Raw genomic sequence first — 18,997 nt, forward strand, 5'->3', positions numbered from 1 at the left:
TGGATTTTATATTATTGGAGCTTGATCATCTAAGTAAAATAGCACTTGCAGTTCTTACATTCGAATTGATTAAGAAAAAGCTTGAATATCATGTTTTCTAAACCACAAGACACATTCAATTTGCTTTCTTAGAGTGTGCTTGAGTTTCTAATAGTTAGTGTGTGGATCATTGTTAGATATTGAGAATTTAGTCTGGAGAATTTTGTCCACCTTAAGAGATGAAAAACTAGTTAAAAAATAGGAGATCAACAAATAGGTCATAAAGAATGAAGAATGACAACATCTTTAAAGGGAATGAAAAATGTCTTTGAAAATGATGTAATGTCTAAAAAAGAGGAATAAATAATAGTGACCGTCGATATAAAATCAAAAACTAGAAAAAGAATGAAAAAAGGGATAGGTTTAGAATCAGTACTTGAGTTTTTAATTATTATTAATATGATGAACATGACTAACATTACGAAACAAAAGTAGTCTTTTGAGAAGTAAATTGATTTTCACTAAGCACATTGGAAAACTTGATATTTGAACTTCTATTCTGATTTAATTGATAAAGAACCTACTTGATTAATTACATAGTTGATTTAGCTCTTAGTTTTCAAGATTCCACTATCTCACTTAATCCTACTCATTCATGTTTGATTGCATAAAAGGTTATTTTCTAAAAAAGGATTTTTGCACTTGAGATTGAAGATTATTTATCGCATATTTTGCTCGGGACTAGCAAAATACTAGTTGGGAGTTGTGTTGAGGGTCAAATATTGCATATTATCCCCCATTTATTTCTTGGTTTTACAAACATAATATGGTTTAATGGTATATTTTACATGTGTTTGTGTTGCAAGGTGAATTTTAGAGCTTGAAGTGAAAAGAATGCTAAAAGCATGGATTTAGTGCTCAAAAGTCACCAAAGCAGAGAAAGGATCTTTAGAAACCAAGATTGAAGATTTCAAGACTCCAAGATCCAGGAAAACCAAGTGAAGAAGGAAGAAAGTCAAAAGGACAAGTGCAGAAATCACAAAGACTGTATCATCGAGAACCGTTCGATGACATCGAAGATCTGTTCGATGACATCGAACACTGGTCGATGACATTGAATTTATGAGGAAAAATTGAGTTGGTTGCGGACATATTGCGTGCTTTTATAGATTAATCGAAGACATGTTCGATGACTCGAAGGAAGGAGCTCGATGACATCGAAGACTGCTCGATGACATCGAATTTATTGAATTAAGTAAAGCAACTCGTTGGACTGTTTTAGACACATTCTCGATGACTGAAAGACCTATTCGATGGATCGAAGATTCTCTCGATGACATCGAATGACGGTTTGATGACACAAAGATTTACGCAGTGTGATAGAAGAAAAGGCATGACTTTCAAATTCAAACCCCTTCGATGACATCGAATGGTGTTCGATGACATCGAAGGCATTACGTGGATTGCGTAAATTTGATCCAATTTTGTGATTTTGCAGAACTTCGCTTATAATTATGGGTTTCCTATGGACTTTTAGGGATATCCATGGTTTGGAGGAGCAGAACAAAAGGGCGGAGCCTCTTCCCAAGAGTTCTTCTTCCCTTCTTCTTAGTTTTTAATGCTTTCTTCTAGGGTTTTAGATCCAATCATGTCTATGGTTGACTAAATTTCTTAGTTAGGGCTAAGAGGTGAAGCTTGTAGCATGATGGGATGTTTCTCTTGCTTTGATTCATGTTTATGATGGACCTTCTTTGATTCTAATTTACTTTTAAAAGAATACTTTTAGTTTTTAATAGTTTATTATGACTTAAATTATAGTAGATTTGCAATAGCTTTGAGTATCTTCTTTTACTTGTTTTGAAATTGTGGGATTGGTAAGTCCTATTGTTGGCCATCGACCCATGGGTATGGTTTGGTGATGGAATCCCTTCCAACCTTCACATTTCTCCATCCTTTGAGAATTAGGTCAATGAAAGTTCAATTTGATCTTAATTGCTATATCTTCCAATTGGATAGGATAGGACTCCAATTCCAATTGTGTGGCTTGAATCAAGTAAGAGGGCTCCCTGATCTCCATAAGTGGATCCTTGAAAACCCTAGTTCCCATCTTTAAATTCACAAGTTTCAATTATATTATTCACAATTTCTCTCTCAAATATTTCAGTTATAGATTTAGATCTTCTTCTAGTTCTAGTTCTAGTTCTAGTTCTAGTTACTTTAAGAAACGTACAAGATTAGTCCCTATGGATTCGACCTCGGTCTCATAGAGATTATTACTACATCGCGACCCTACACTTGAGGTTGTGAACAGGTGGAAAAATAAATTTGCTTATTTTCCAACAAAACTAGAAAGTTGGAAATGGTGTTTCCTACAAATTCCTTAAAAAAAAGGCTTAACAAATAAAGAAAGTGAATTCATGAAAACAAAACCACTTATATGCAAATGTAAGTGGTGCGCGTACTCCCAGTTTAGGAAATAAAAATACATGAGGAAGTTTAAACTGTATGAGAAAATATATTACAAAAATGTAGATTGGTGAAAAGAAAATAACTGAAAATTAATTACAAAAAATAAAAATGCGAAAAGGCATAGAATATGAAAAGTAAATTATAGAAAGCAAAGCAGGGAAATGTGCATAACTAGAAAAATAAATAGACTAGAACCCTAAAATTTTCTAAATCCAGTGTTTTAAGATGAGGTCTTGGCTAATGGCCACCATACATACCCAATGGAGTCGACAATCAGTGGACGTAGCCCCTGCGACGATGGTCACACACATCGCATTGTTGTGGCATTTGATGCCACTGTTTGTTATGACTTAAGCTTATTGGGGGTATAACGTGGACTCAATATTATGTGTTTATAAATGACTTGGAGTCACCACTAGCTGATGAAAGCCTAGAATTTACAATTAGCTAGACCCTTAGAATTTCCCTGAGTTGGAGAATAAAAAACTCTCAAACTTAAGATGACTCCTGGATAAGGTCTGTGAACAAGGTTCTAGATAAGGGCCTTTGCGACGGTGAGGAAACAAGTTAGGCACCCTCAACCACTTGTGATTGTGTACAACCTCTACTTTCAGGGATCTAAAAAAAAATGTGGGTTCCGGAAGCCTTGTATGAATAGACTAGCCAGTTACTTACGATGTTAGATACTAACTAGTAAGCCACTACTCTCCCAAATCACTATTAAGGATATCATAATGCCTCAACCTAAGGTAGATTTGGAGGAGATAATAGCTATCAATGAAAGGGAAGAAAAGAATGAAAAATGCAGTATGCGATAAATGCAACAATGTTAATAAAATATTAACAACCAAACAAGTTACCATTCGCTCTAGTCACTATTGAGGAGATTGCAATGTCTCAATCCATGGTGAGTTTAAGGAGATAGTAACTGGTAAAATAAAAAAGAAAGATAAAATACAATATGAGTATGTTTAAGAAAATAAGAAAGGGTTCAAGCAGAATTTCACTTCTGATACACTAAGATTCAAAATTTCAACAAGTTGTAGAGCTTACAATTAATAATTACTTGAATTTTAAGAAGGGGGTGTAAGGATATGAAAAATGTGAATAGAAAGAAATAAAATGGATTGTTGGATTGTCACTCATGCACAAGGAGATATCGGAGATGGAAAAGAGAGCTAGGATACTCCTAAGAAAAGACGATTGTAGATCTTGGATCCCAATCTTACTCCATCGATCTTAAAAGGGGAAGATGACTTGAATGCTAGTATGGCCTTGATTGATAGGATTGGATGGATGAGACACACCTCTTACTTCACTCTCACTCTCACACTCTTACTCTTACTCTTGCAAAGATCTCTCTCCTAGAGCAAAGGGTTGAGCCTTAATTCTCTTAAGATTTGAGTCTTAAGTATCTCAAGTGTTAAGTGTATGAAAATGAGAGGGTGGGCTTTTATATGTAGAGCTTGGCTTAGTAATTTGGTTATTCGTAGCAACTTGGAGGGTAAACATTATCAGGTGGCATGATCTAAGTTGTTAAAGGACATGTGGCATTATAGATTTACTTTGATAAGTAGTTAAACAGGTAATTCAACCTTTAAGGGAGCTGAAATGATTGTTCTACCCTTAGGCAACAATCTAGTCGTTGCTTGGTCGTTGGGTTTTCTTTACTGTTATTTGAAAAACAAAATTTTTATAAGAGATCCTAAGATCTCTCTAGATTTGTAAAGATTTGGGCGATAACAGGATTGCTACAGTTTCATAGTTTTTTTGTTTTTGTTACAATTATTTTGGGAGCCTCATTGACTACATGAGCCTATTGACATGGGCGTGAATGGTGGCCTTAGTCCCACTAATGCCTATTGCCATTCCATGACATGCTACCGTCTATTGTAAATGTTGCGGAGGATGACACAAGCCATCTGAGTGAGGGTTTGCACTCTAAATTTACATATGAATTTTACTGACCCAATGGAGCTCATGGGCCTTATTGTGGATTGGGTAATGGTTTGGTTGGGCTAGTTTCATAAGGAGTTCCAAGCTTGCAGGTCATATTTTCTAGTTCAAGATAGGTGCATGGTTCACTTGTGTGGGGTATCTACATGGTCAACGAGGCGTTCTGTTAAAGTTGAGCCACTATTGGCTTTAGCACATCCGACACACATGCGCATACATAACATGTGGGATCGAATTCGAAACTAACACCAACAGTCATGGGCAATCCTAATCCCTCTAATACCCTGGCAAAGTATAATTATTCATATTGGTGCATTAAGAAATTGCAAGTGTTTGGTGCATGTAACTCAAATTCAAATTAAACAACCATCGAAGTCATTTGATCCACTAATTAGATGGTTCATGACCCTAAATCGGATTACCTGAATGGTCCTAACCTCTGGATAATGGACATGTATTTGCTAATTTCGAGTGCTTAATGGTTGTTATTTTAAGTGTCCATTAGATGTCCACTAATTGGCTAGGTAAGGGATCATTTCAGGGTAATTGCTTGTTTATAACCGATCTAAAGTGGGATACACTATTTGAATGGCTTAGTTTACAATTTCCAAGTGTTGTGTATGAACAATCACACTCTATCAGAGTGCTAAAGTTTTTCTCCTACACTGCAGGAAAAAGATAAGGTCAATGCAATTTGGTTTTGACTCATTTACTTTACTCAAAAGTCCTCCAGTCAAACCAAATGGTTAGAATTGTATGATCAATGTGAGTCTTACACTATGACCCATCCATGATAGTGATTGGCGGATGAATGGTTCTGATCATGTATATGTGTACATGCACACTAGAAAAGGGTGGATGATGATGTAAGCAATTTTTTCTTTGAGAAGAGGAATGATAAAATACAACACAAAGTGTGCTGGGATTCGAATAATGGACATCTTGGATATGATAACCATGTTGGGATGAGAAAACTACCCAAAAGAATAACACAGTATGAGACCTTATTCAGTAGGAATCCCTCTCGAAGTGGAAATCTCAATGTAGGTCCAAGTGTGATTAACAATTAAAGCAAACCATTGGATAGGCGGGGTCCATTGAATATTGCACTTGAGAATAACCATGGTTGGATAATCACCACCATACAAGAATACTATACATATTTTTGTAGGCACTTATTAGAATGGTTGTGATGATCCTATCAGGGTAGTGTTAGGCCTGCATGCAATCCACGGTGGAAACATCCCATCCATTTGTCCATGTGATCAGATATAAGCTCATCTGGGCCTCACATGCAAATTCCCACCATAATAACTAGATCATGTCCCTTATAAATACATTACACTCACTTTTCTACCAATAAATCACTTGTGTAAAGGATCAAATCCATGCAAAAAGTGGGGCCCACACAAAGGCTACTTGGGGGAAAATGAGATAATCCACTCAGTAGGTGGGCCACACACATATATTGAGCCAAGCCATTGGTTGTCTGTTGATTTCGGCATTTATGCTGCCTGATAAATGGACCATTCATGTTTATGGCCCAAGTGGTCTTTGTGGTGCATCCCATCTTTGACATGGCTTGGGTTCCAACAAATGCGACACGTTGGAGGTGAAAGTAGGCAGGAAAGAAAGGGTTGTTGCGTGAAGTGTAACACCTGGTCCATTCGGTACTATTTTTCATGCTTATGATAGAGAGTGTTGCTTGGTAGTTTGATCATGGATCTTCATGCTCAGGTATTACTATGTATATAAATAAATAAATAAATTCAGTCAAAAATCTTCCTTGTGGTGCGCCGAACTCGGGACTTGGTGTATGGAAGTCGAGTGCCGAATTCGGGACATCACGGAAGCTGTCCGTCCCCGGGTTTGGGGCGTGACATGAAGTTAACATGCAATATTGTATCAAGGAGGAGAAGAAATTTCATACAATGTTCAAAATGAGAAGAAGAAAAAAAATGGTACCTTCGCTGGTTGGAGGTTGGCCCGTTCGGCCCCGCCAAGGGTATGGAGTTCTCATTGTTCCACCCAAGACAATCCTTGCTTTACCATGATTACCGAGATCATTGTAGTTATCATAGTCATAGATCCTCTCCCATTCCTTTCTTTCTCCTCTTCCATCTCCTCTCAAGTTGATAAGCTCCTCTTCTCTCAGTTCTCTTAGAGCTATCGGAGTCCGCTCGGGAAGATAACACTACATGCAGGAATGCATCATTAATCACATAATAATTCAACTTTTTAGAAGGTGATTGCACCAGATTCTTCACTGTAAGAAGCCATTTCTTGCCATCAGATCATGACCAGATGGTCGATACATACATACGATCTTCACCACTTAGTACCAATTAGCTAGGTATGTGGCTTGCTATGATCAATCCCTTGCGTAGCATGGTTCCATTTTTTGATGAGTTCTTTAAGTACTCAAAACATTTTATAATGGAAAAAATCGTCCACTCCACCAATTGCCCATTTATAGCCATCCAAAACTTAAGCGTGTGTTGGAGTTGGTTATAATGACCAAGTGTCCTTTATGGATAAAATGTTGTACCTTAATTGATATGTGGTGTTACTTTATACATATATGAATATCGGTTAAGTGTAGAGTGATTCCTCTAGTTGTCCCTGAGAACTTAAGATTTGACATTACCAGTTATTAACCAAAGAAGAGTTGTAGTCCATAGATCTCTTAACTATGTTGTATCATGAACATCACAGGTTTTAAGATGGATCTGTAGTTACCACATGATGAAAGGGATGGTCATCCTATGTGAGGGGGATTGTCTTAGGATGGACAATCTCCACAATCGGGGGCCGCCTTATCCCCACATTGGAGTGTAACTGTGTCATAGGTACAAGATCTTGTTGGACCTTTGGGCACTTACATTGGTGGATCAAGATCAAGTCTTATGGCCCATTAACCAGAACTTTTATTAGACTTAATGATGCATGAGAAGTTACTTAATCATTAGACCAGAGGATATGTTATGGGTCACAATCTTGATTGCAAGGCTTTGGCTCTCTTTATAAGGCTACCACGTGGTTAGTAAAAGGAGGGATGGTTGGGTATATCCATAAGAGTTCGTAGATTCTTGCATGGGCCAATAAGGGATCCATTGGTTTACCTAGGAGCATGTTTATGGAAAGATTTAATAGCTCAATGACTAATTAAGTGTTTCTTCTATTATGATTAGTACTTAAAAGGTTTTTATGTGCTTCACAAAATTTTCAACTATCAATGTTTTATTTTAACTGTTACAACTATTTTTATTGCACTTAATGGTAATTTGATGGCCCATATCTATTGGTCCACTATTTAATCAGCATAGGATATAGGTCTTTGGTGATGGTTATGATAGTGGAAGGATTAGATTAAAGAACATGCATAGATAAGATGATTATAAGTTCCATTCATGTGTAGGGCCTATGGGAATTTATAAGGTGGTGAGGTACCATAATTGGTGTTATTATGAAATTTACTTATTTCTTATATATTAGAACTTATCGTAAAGGGGAGAAATCATAAAGAGAGGCCAGATGCCCTCTCACCCCAGGTGTGAGCTAGAGAGTAAAGTGATTGCATGTGAGAGAGAGATTAGTCTCTTTCTTCTCTTCTTCCTTCCTCTCTCCATTCACATGCATGTGGGATCCACCTAAAGTCGACATGTGCACATCCCCTTGGCCTACCTACAATTAGACTTATGACTCTCACTCTCCTTACATTAGAAATAAATTAAGGGATCTGCATTGGAGGATTTACATTTACAATGTTTGAAAATTTCTACATTGCATTCACATTGCGTTAAGATATTATATGGACTGTTCATCATAAGTTTTGGTGTTTTAGAAATTTAAGATCATCAAAGATGAGAGACCTTAAGGTTAATCTAAAAGACGGATTTTGAAAAACATTTAAATTCTATTGTATTTCTATGAAAAAATCCAACAAGTGGTAACAAAAAGGTCTCGTCTTCCAATAATCACTCAGTTTCTTCTATTTTTTTTTCTACATCATTGATGGTGTCAATTTGGTGTTATTACTATATCGTAGTATTCTCGATGAGGAACGGACACCTAAAATTTGAGCGTAAGATTAATTAAACAAATGTGAGGGGTTAATTCACATAAAGTAATGTGACTTGTATTTTATGTGATGCTTCCTCGATTCATGGGTGTGTATGTGATGGATGGGGTGAATTTGAATAGTTTTGATAGAAAATTGCATGTTTTAAGGGTTATTATTCCATGGTCACAATTAGTCTATTTCTTCTTTGTAATTCCATTTAATTTTGTGTTTTATTATAGATTATCAAATGTATAACATCTTAGATGGAACATATTAGCGGTTGGGACTATTTTAGAGGGCATGACTTCATGGACTCTACATGTGTTTTATGATGATTAATGTAGCCAATGGACTAGAGATGATTGGGCTACTAAAGAGGAAGTTGTAATCGTAAACTCTATATTTATGTGACTCACTCATATGCACTATAGGTTCATTGACAACTACAATATGAATTAGGTCAAGTATATTCAAGAAAATATGTAGATGTAGTCGGTACTCTATGAGGCCAATAATATGAGATGTCAGGATGCATGTGCTACACACCCTGATTGAGGAATTCTTAAGTAGTAAGGCCAATCCCAAAGGGCGTAAGAGAGATGACGACCAACAGATTAAGCATAACCACCTTAAAGGAGCAGGTTGTTGGAACCGGTGCCTTGGAAAACCAATGCGCGCCTTGATCCACCATTTATGTGGATGTGATAGGGTCAATCTCAACCATTGATCTTGATGACCATTAGTCCTCCTTTGACATATGATGTGTCTTAGATAAATTTGGTGTTACATTAATATTATATTTTGTGGGCTATGTGAGGAGTACTAATATATCCTCTGGTTCTTAAAAACTTGTGATTAGATATAATAGTCACTGACTAGGGAGAGTTTTGTTCCATAGATCTTAGTACCGTGATGACCCATGACTGTCATAGATGCTGTAATGACCTGGGATTTTATATGCACACATACGTGTACACTTGCATTCATGCATTTGTACATGACTGACTAGAATTCATCAATTTATGCTAGGTGTACCGTATGATAACATGATCGTCAAAGGTTTTATAATAGATATGTGGTCACCACATGACAAAAGGAATGTTCATCTTGTGTGAGGGAATTGACTTGGTTCACGAATGATATTCTCCACCATTGAAGGCTAACTTGGTGTTGGTATGCGTTTGTGTAACACCCCGTACTTTTCAATACTTGGGTATTACCATGTAACCTAACTTAGTATAAATACAAACCTAGCTTATTTGAACATTCACATTCATTATAGTCTAAATCCCATCATTGGAAGTAATCTCCATCCTTAGATCAAGCCATCCATCCGTAAATTTTCAAGATGGACCATCACATTGTCAAAGAAATCTATTTTCACTATTCCAATCTCTCTGATAGATAAATCTATCTGTTCATATTAGATTTAGAAGCTCGAATCATGATATCCACCTTTCATTGGATCTACAACTTCCTGTGGGATGATTTAACACTTAATTATACAAAATAGCCACAAAATTGCAAAAACAACTATTAAATTCTATCCATTTTAACTCAGGGATGTTTAGAAATGTCAAAGAGCATATCAGGAAATGATCCGACCTTTAAATTGTCAGTAATCGTCAGTTAGACTCACAAAATCAAGTGGTATGGCCCACCTGAGCTTTGGATCTACCTAATCTCTTGTTAAATGACCTGGTGTGACCTGTAGAATCTAATGGTATGTCCTACCTGAGCTTTGGATCTGCCCAATCTCTTGTTAAATAACCTAGTGTGACCTGTAGAATCTAATGGTATGGCCCACTTGAGCTTTGGATTTGCCTAATCTCTTGTCAAATGACCTTGTGACCTATAGAATCTAATGGTATGGCCCACCTAAGCTTTGGATATGCCTAATCTCTTGTTGAATGACCTAGTGTGACTTATAGAATCTAATGGTAAGTGTGGATCTCACATAAGAAGTCTCGTGGGCCAATTAAATCATAATCTAAGTGCCCTCCCACCTGTATCTTTGAATTAAAATGAATGTAAACCACTTGATTTCGATTTTTTTGAGGACATATTGTAATAATCTAAATGTCCAAGTAGTGGGTCATTAGACCTTAGATCTTTGGTCACCCTTTAGTGAAACCCAAGCCCGATTGTCCACATGCGTATAATGGTCGTCATCCCTCCACACGAATACCATTTAAAATGAGTTCTCTCGGCCGACTTCCTTGTTGGGAATGGCTCACAATATGAGACCAAGTAGGGCCCATTTCCAACTAGTCCGATCCCCCTGGAAGATGATTTGAATCGTTCATCAGACTATACCCTAGTAAGGCTTTTAACTATAGATGAATCGTATATTGCGGCCCACAAGGTAATGGGATCAACTTCAATTTTGAGCTAATGACTACCATTGGTGAGCTGCATCAAATGAGTGGAGTGGATTTCTTACAAACATCACTGTGGACCCCACCTTAGTTATGTGTGTCCACAATTTGTGAGTGAACGTGACATGCACCATCTGTGGACCCCACCAGACCCGTTAATCAGCGTTTGAGCCGCTGACCTGACCAAATGATTAGAATCGTCCTCTTCCCCTACCACCTTGCGATTCGAATGATCGGCCGAAGCCGTGATTTGGTTGCACCACCTACAAATGATCGGAACTATCCAAATCATAGATCCCTTAGATCCGATCAAGGGTCCGAAATCTACACAGGTGCATGTACACGTGTATGCGTCGAAAGCAGGCACAAAAACTTTCCCCTGTGCACGTGAACGAGCTTAAAATGTAAAGATTCAATTCTCTATCTCACTACTGGATCAATCCGCATGGAGAGCTTTCGTTTCATCTTATCCATACAAACTGAGAGATCTCAGCCATTAGATCTAGTTCACATGAATCAGCTGTTCATGTATATAAACGGAAAGATTTTTCATTTCTTTCTCTTTTAATTGCTAAAAATAGAAAACCTAGCTTTCATTCAATCCTAGACATCCTTTCCTACTCATTTCTTTTGCAAAGAAACCATAGAAACCTGGATTGGAACATACCTTCTCGGTTTCCTGCAACAGCAAAAGAAAAGATCGAAACCCATCCAAGCTTGGGAAAACCTCCATGGAGCTTCCATTTCTTCTTTCTCCAAGCTCTCTAGCATCGATCAAAATCTCCTAAAAGCTTCAATTTGAAGAAATGTTCAAGCGTTTGGAATTTTCCATGAGAGATGGTCGTCTTCCTCGTCGAACTTGCACCACTGCTAGTGCTTGTGAAGTCGCGGATTTTAAATACAAAACCATCAATGTGTGGCCCATATGATCGTCATTCTAGCAGTGAAATCCAACTAAAGGTCAGATCCATAAGTGTAGAGGCAAACGATGTTCAAACAGCTCCTCATATAACTCATTTATACCAAGTCGACTCGACGATGGGTCGATCCTTGGAGACATTCATGTAATTGTGAAAGAACTTTAGAATTCTACATAATACTCTCCCACAAGTGAAGAATCGCCACAGCAAATCAGCAGAAAATAGAAAGTAAGAGATATATATATATATATATATATATATATATATATATATATATATATATAGTTTTCTGTTGTGTCTCACCAGCTTGACTCAACCTGACCGAGTCATGAATTGGGTCTAGTTTGTCGGGCCGAGTTGCTGAAAGAAAGGTGGGGAAAATGAAGGAGATGGAGAGAGAGGGTGGTTGTTGTTTGCTCGAGTTCAATGTTGAGTTGACTCGTCGAGTTCTTATAGAGCCAGGTTGAGTTAAAGTCATTGTTGGGTTTCGACTTGCTGAATCGAGTTGGGTCTTGTAGACACCCCACTCAGGCTAGCAACTTGACAAAGCATGGATGATCCTTAAGAACTGAACCTGAACCCCACACCCTACCCAAAACCACAGCCATTTCCCAAACCTAACCCTAACCCTAATCCGAACCCTAAACCTAAATCCAAACCCTAAGCCTAAGCCTGAACCCTAACCCTAACCCAAGCTTGTCCTTAGAAAGCATCCAACCATTTTGAGCCAAAACCCCGAAAATAGACTTGGGATCGAGCCAAAACACCGAATCAAGCCCACCGGACAAAAACTAGAGAAAACCTAGCCTGAGCGGTAGTCTGACTACCGCCCGCGGTAATCAGAATGTTGCTACAAATTCGACAGGTGTCTCCTCTAAGCACACAGCTGTCCCTCATCCCAAAGTCAACTTTCATATGAAATTACCCCTAGAGTTCACTCTATTTACCATCCTACCAAACTCAAAGTCAACTTTCATATGGAGTTACCCCTAAAGTTCACTCTATTTACCATCCTACCAAACCCAAAGTCAACTTTCATATGAAATTACTTCCAAAGTTCACCCTATTTACCATCCTACCAAAGCCCAAGAGCCTATAGAAGCATGACATGTGGCATTACCCTTCTCTCAACCAATCACAAGCTGTCACATTAGCATTTACCCTCCAAAAATCTTGAAATTACCAAAATATCATCCCAAAAGGCTATAAATAGCCTTCACCTCTCTTCATTTCACACAGCAACCATTACCAAGAGAGAGGGAGAGTGAGTGAGTGAGAGTGAGAGGGAGTGCTTGAGTTCTCAAGCTCCCATCTTTTAGCCCCCCTCTAGCCTCCTCCAACCATCTCTTAGCCTCCCAGTCCTATTTAAGCCAATCATTCCCAACCATGGTGTATTCAAACATCCAAGCCATTTCAAGTACAAGTCAAAGATCATGCTATCATCACTAGCATTCATATTTTATCACATCACATCATTACTTCCCTTCTCAACACCCTTGCTCCTCTGGATTACCATCGAATGTATACTCTGTGACTCGTCAGAACTTTGGATCTTATCACATCAGAAACTCATGGTAGTCCGGTCCTCTTACATGTCATTATAGCATCTTATATCTATTCTTAAATTTCATTTTAGACATTCTCTGGACGTATGCTCTATGGCTTACCAAAATTTTGAACCCTACCACATCAGAAATTCGAGTTTGCCTAGTCTCATTTTAATACCTTGCATCATATCATCTTATCCCCTAAGATCATCTTACCACATGAAGTAGAGACTACTCGTACGAGCAAAAAGGGTATCTAATACCTTCCCTCTTTGTAACTGAGGTCTCCTACTCAGAATCTCTAAAATCGCAAATCCGAAGTCAACTTAAAGTAAGAGAGTCTTTAGATTCTCTAGCTTTACATATTCTGCAGGTTCTAGCTGACTGCGGGATTTTGAGTTAAGTGGCTAGTGGCGACTCCAAGTCTACATTGCATCATTAATCCAAATCAGCCCAATCACCCCACTACAAACATAAATCAGCGTGGGCACTGATTTTCAGCATTCATAGGTCTATTTTTTATCTCTGGACAGAAGTTTAAGAAGGATGGGAAGAAAGAAGAATCGGAGGAGGAGCTCTCTTCTGCACATGAGGGTTATTGTCAGGTTGTACTAACTCGCTGAGTCAAGTAGCTCTAGGGGGTGTTGTCTACAGAGTTTCTGACTAACAGAACCTCTCCTTATTCTGATTTAGATCTGTTATATCCAAGTTTCCTGAGCAAGGAATCGATAAGAGGTAATGTTCCGATAGTGTTGAGTTTGTAATTGCAACTGACTTTGGTATCTAGGTATGGGCTAACACACTTCCAACTCATTGTAGGTATCTACTTAGTTAGAACATTGAGTCCATGCTGATTTAGAAACTGAACTCGGTCAGCTGATTAGCAACAACCATTGATTTTACCTAATTCGAGTCCAACATAGGTGTTTGAACTCCATTTTACTATGTGATAGCCTTGAAATTGACTTTAACCTATTTGAATCAACTCGACCCTATATTGACTCGGTAAATATTTGTTCTGGTTTGAATTTGACCATTTATCTCTATTTGGGTTAGTTTACCCATGCCATTTAGCAATTAGAGCAGGTGGGTTGTGTTTTCATTCGGATTGAATCTATTGGACCCAAGTTCGGGCTGAGTCGTTGAACCAAGTTAACTCATTAAAACTTTCGTTGAGTTATGTTGTTTAGGTAAATGATAATAGTTGTTTGGGTGTAGCTACTCAATGGATTGAATTCTGACCAGATTGAGCCAATCAAGTCTAGTTCAAAGGCAAGTTTTATCAAACCAACTCAATTATTGAGCTGATATCTCTAAGTACTTTCCCTTATGAAATAATGTGTATCTAAGTTTAGCAAAATTTCTAAATATCTTAATTAGAATATAGGACTCAAAACCCCAAGCTTCATCCTAACCGTATAAATATTATAACGTTGCGATTTAACTGGACAAATTGTGCTAATTTTGATCCTTAAGTGTATACAACTAACTCTAGCAATATTGGGAGTGATTTGACTATTGAAAGGTGAGGATCACCCTTCAAGCTTTCCAACATCATAATAGATAATTTAATTCATTTATTTTATTACTTTGTTCAATATAGTATTTAGTAGAATGAATGATAAATGCTAGCTTCTATTTGGATGATTTTTTATATATATGGTTGATATTTAGATTGGAATTCAAGTATCCTAATATGTTATGAATCTCAAAAATCTCTATTATGTTTCAAGAATGAGCACTTACACGTGTAATTGTTATCAATATTGTATGCAACTTGTTTTGCCACTTCGGATTACCGGATTGTCTTTTTGGAGGTCCTTGAACTAGTGGCCATTTTTGTAATGGATTAGATGAAATTTCAATGTAGACTTACTATCTCGTAAATCATTTGCACCTATGTGGCTTTTGGGTAACCCATCTATGTCGTGTCCATGAATGGACTTGTCATCCAATGTGGCTTTGATGGACTATCTTTGTATAAACTTGTAATGGTAAGTTCTACTTGTTATATCATGATAGGCTACTAGTTGTAAATGTTAACATCATACTTGTTAAAGTCTTGTGAGTCGAGTAGGGGGGTATGGATATTGTGCTCGAGCTGTCGGCATATGCTGGGTGACGAGCCCCCCATAGAGCTCTTGAGCTTCCTTAAAATAGTTGTTTGTAAATCGGACTAATAACAATTGGGCTAATTATACATTTCATGGCATACAAGCAATATTGGGTGGCTAATCTGGATGGTGTGCTAGCATATACCCTTTTATTCTGGTATTTTTACTGGCTCACAGACCATTGTTGATCAACCTAATTTTGTGTGAGCTTGTCACTTGAGCATGTACTGGTTGTACTTTCATTGATGACTAGCCACTTGAGATTGGTTGTGGGTTTTTGCCCTAGTTGCCAACTAGATAAGCATCCCTAGGCTAATGTGCATATGCATACATCCATGCATTTAAATAAGAACACCAATGTGTATTATTTAAAATGATATTTTCCTATCTTATGAATTTGCTTTATTGTGATAATGGTCATTATGAATTTGTCTTTTGAATTTGCCTTATTAATATATGATCATTATGAATTAGTTATTGTAGGCTTTTTCTAAAAATTATTCTTAACTGTTATGATGGTTTGGTAAATCTTGTGGGGTATACCACATTGGGATAAGCATTGACACTAACGAATCACATTCAGTTGGTGCAGGAAATAGAGTACATACATGCTTACGCTAATGTAGAGCTTAAGGAGCTGGATGATCTTATAGCTCTAGATTAATTGACATTTTAGATTTCTTTAGTTGTTAATTTAGCTTCTCTTTGCATTTGTGTAACTTAAGACATTGGTTTAGCAACTTATATAACTTGTATATCATGTATATATGAATTTTTCCTTTATTCTTGAATTGTCTTTATAATGTTGTGACGTTCACTTTTAAGAACAAAAAAAAAAAAAGCATATGGTGAAATGTGGGCTATCTTTAAAGCTTAACACTTGGGATTTTAGAAAACGAGTACTAAACTTGGGTAACGAAATCCAAGACATTACACTTTGTCGTACCCAACATGAGAATTTGAGTATTCCACATATACAAGATCTTGTTAGACCTTTTGGCACCTACATTGGTGGATCTAGATCAAGTCACAAGTTTAGGAGCTTATTAGCCTAGACTTTGATCAAACTTGATGATGTATGGTGAATTTGATTAATCCTTAGACCTAATGACATATAGGGGTTATGAACCCAATTATATAGCTTTAGCTATCTTTATAAGGCTACCATTGCCATTTAAAGTAGGTCTGGTTGGGTACATCAATCAAAGTCCAATGATTCTTGTATGGGCTAATAAGGGATCCATTAGTTTACGTGTTTATGGTGAGATTTTTAATAGACCAAGGACTCATCAAGTGGCTTTTTCACTGTGCTCGACACTTAAAAGGTTTTAAGATGATTTAAGAAGATTATTTCTAGTGTTAAAACCATTTTCATCTTACTAGATATGATGGTCGACTATTTGATAAGCATGGGATATAGGTCTTTAGTGATGGCCATGACAACAAAAGGATTGCATCATTAGCACACGCATGGATAAGGTGTTTATTAGTCCTATTTGTGTGTAGGGCTGTGGGAATTTGTAAGAAGTTGGTGCACTCCTAAAATTCTAAACCCCTCCTTATATATTAGGTCCTATTGCAGAGGGGAGAGAAACACAGAGAGTACAGGTGTACCCTTGGCATGATCAGGTAGAGAATAGAAAGAATGCATGTGAGAGAGAAACATAGATCCTTATCCCTCTTCTTCTTCTTCTTTTCTCTCTCCGTCCACGCATTTGTGTGGGGTCCACTTGGTTTAGAAGTGTGTATGCCCCTTTGTGCTACCAAGAGTTAGACTTGGGGCTCTCTCTCGCCTTTTATTCAGGATTGATCTGTAAGAACTCTATTTAGTGGGCCTCACTGATCAACGGTCTGGATTGTTATACAGTTGGACTAGATGATTGAGTAGACCAGTGGGCCCCACTTCAGGTGATGCGCTGCGCAGTCTATCTACGCAGCTCTGCGTACTAGGGCTGGAATGCTATAGCTGTCTTACGCAGACAGCAGTTTGAGTTGAACTAGGATGCTACAACGTGGAGCATGGGAGAGAGAGTTGTGATGGGTTTCAAACTCCCTCTCCACAGACTCTATAAAAGAGAGCTGGGTCCCCAATCCTACACTACAGCAAAAATTCGAGTCCCATCTACTGATTTGCAGAAAGGGTGTGAAGGAGAGGAAGATCTTAAGTTCTACAGATATTCTGGTATTCTTATCCGGCTTCCATGGCGGCATCTCAGCTAGGTAAGCTATCTGAACCCCTGATCGCCATGTCCCATGCACATGATCCGTGGGCCTATTCCGCATTTAGATTAAGTCCCACAGGGTCTTATCAGAGCCACTATGCAAAGGCATGGATGATCAGATTCATCCATTAAATATTTGAATTCATAATCAGGTTTTTTCGAATTCCCAAATTAGGCAAATTGGAATTTCGAATTTTGAATTTAATTAGGGATTTCAGATTTGAATCCCCAAATTAAGAAAATTGGGGTTTTCATATTCGAATACCCCAAAATCAAAAGTAGATTAGGGATTTCGATTTTCAATCCCCAAATCAGAAGATTAGGGATTTGGATTCGAAACCCTAAATACAGATGTTCAGATTAGGGATTTGGATTCGAAACCCTAAATTCAGAGTTTCAGATTAAGGAATTTCGATTTGAAACCCTAATTACAGAAACCCATATTAGGAATTTTGAAAATCCTAAATCCGGTTATTCAGATCGGGGATTTCTGATTCGAATCCTGTATCAGAAATTAGGGTTTTCCAATTCAGAACACCCAAATCTGGAAATTAGGGATTTGGAATCCCATATCAGATTGGGGATTCCGAAACCGGTTCTTCCTGCGGACCCCTACCTGCGATTTGTGGGAGCCGATTGCCATTGTCGATCTCCAGATTTACAGATGCAGGCTATGGCACGCCATCTTCCCTTCAAACCATGTTTCAGAGTCGTTGCCGGCGTTGCATGGTTGAATCTTCATCACTGGAGGCCATGTCCGCCGCTTCAAATGGCATTCTCGACACCATAGATCTATCACAACCCATCAGAACCTCCTGATAGCAAGCTACAGAGAGAGTAGCTTCTTCTCTTCTCATCAGGAAGGCAGAGATAGAGGAATCGCCTCTCTCCTCTGCTGCTTGCGGTGATAGAGGAATCGCCTCTCTCCTCTGCTGCTTGCGAAGATGGGAGAACCGATTTTGGTTAGGTCGTTTATGACCTTATAAGCGGTCGAGTCTGCAAACCCGCTTGCTTTCGCGTTTTCACCCGCGATTGGGATCCAATTACATATTTGGTTGGGCCCGAGGCTCGTGTTGGGCCCATTCCATGAATGGAGATCCACTTCGTTGCTAAGCATGACACCTGATATGGTCTCATCTTGGACCATTCAATATCAATTAAGGTCATATGTAGGCTCACTTCTGATCATTCAGCATGAGCACTATATTTGGATCTTTAGCTAAATTGATAATATATAGATCTATCCAATCACTTATGTTATTCCATTAAATCAATATATCATATAAGGGTTGAAAGCCAAAATTATAATGCTCATTGATAATGATCATAACATGCAGAGTCTTGATTCG

General features: G+C 37.9%; 1 protein-coding gene across 1 annotated transcript in view; it reads right to left on the reverse strand.

Moving 5' to 3' along the window:
• LOC131240112 (linoleate 9S-lipoxygenase A-like) overlaps window positions 1-18,997 on the reverse strand; it is a 48,289-nt gene that overhangs the window by 21,026 nt on the left and 8,266 nt on the right. The window contains exon 3 of the mRNA XM_058238165.1: window positions 6,370-6,598. Coding sequence (XP_058094148.1) covers window positions 6,370-6,598 — 229 coding nt within the window. The remainder of the gene's footprint in view (window positions 1-6,369; window positions 6,599-18,997) is intronic.

This window comes from Magnolia sinica, chromosome 3 (assembly GCF_029962835.1).
Source record: "Magnolia sinica isolate HGM2019 chromosome 3, MsV1, whole genome shotgun sequence".
Classification (NCBI taxonomy): Eukaryota; Viridiplantae; Streptophyta; class Magnoliopsida; order Magnoliales; family Magnoliaceae; genus Magnolia; species Magnolia sinica.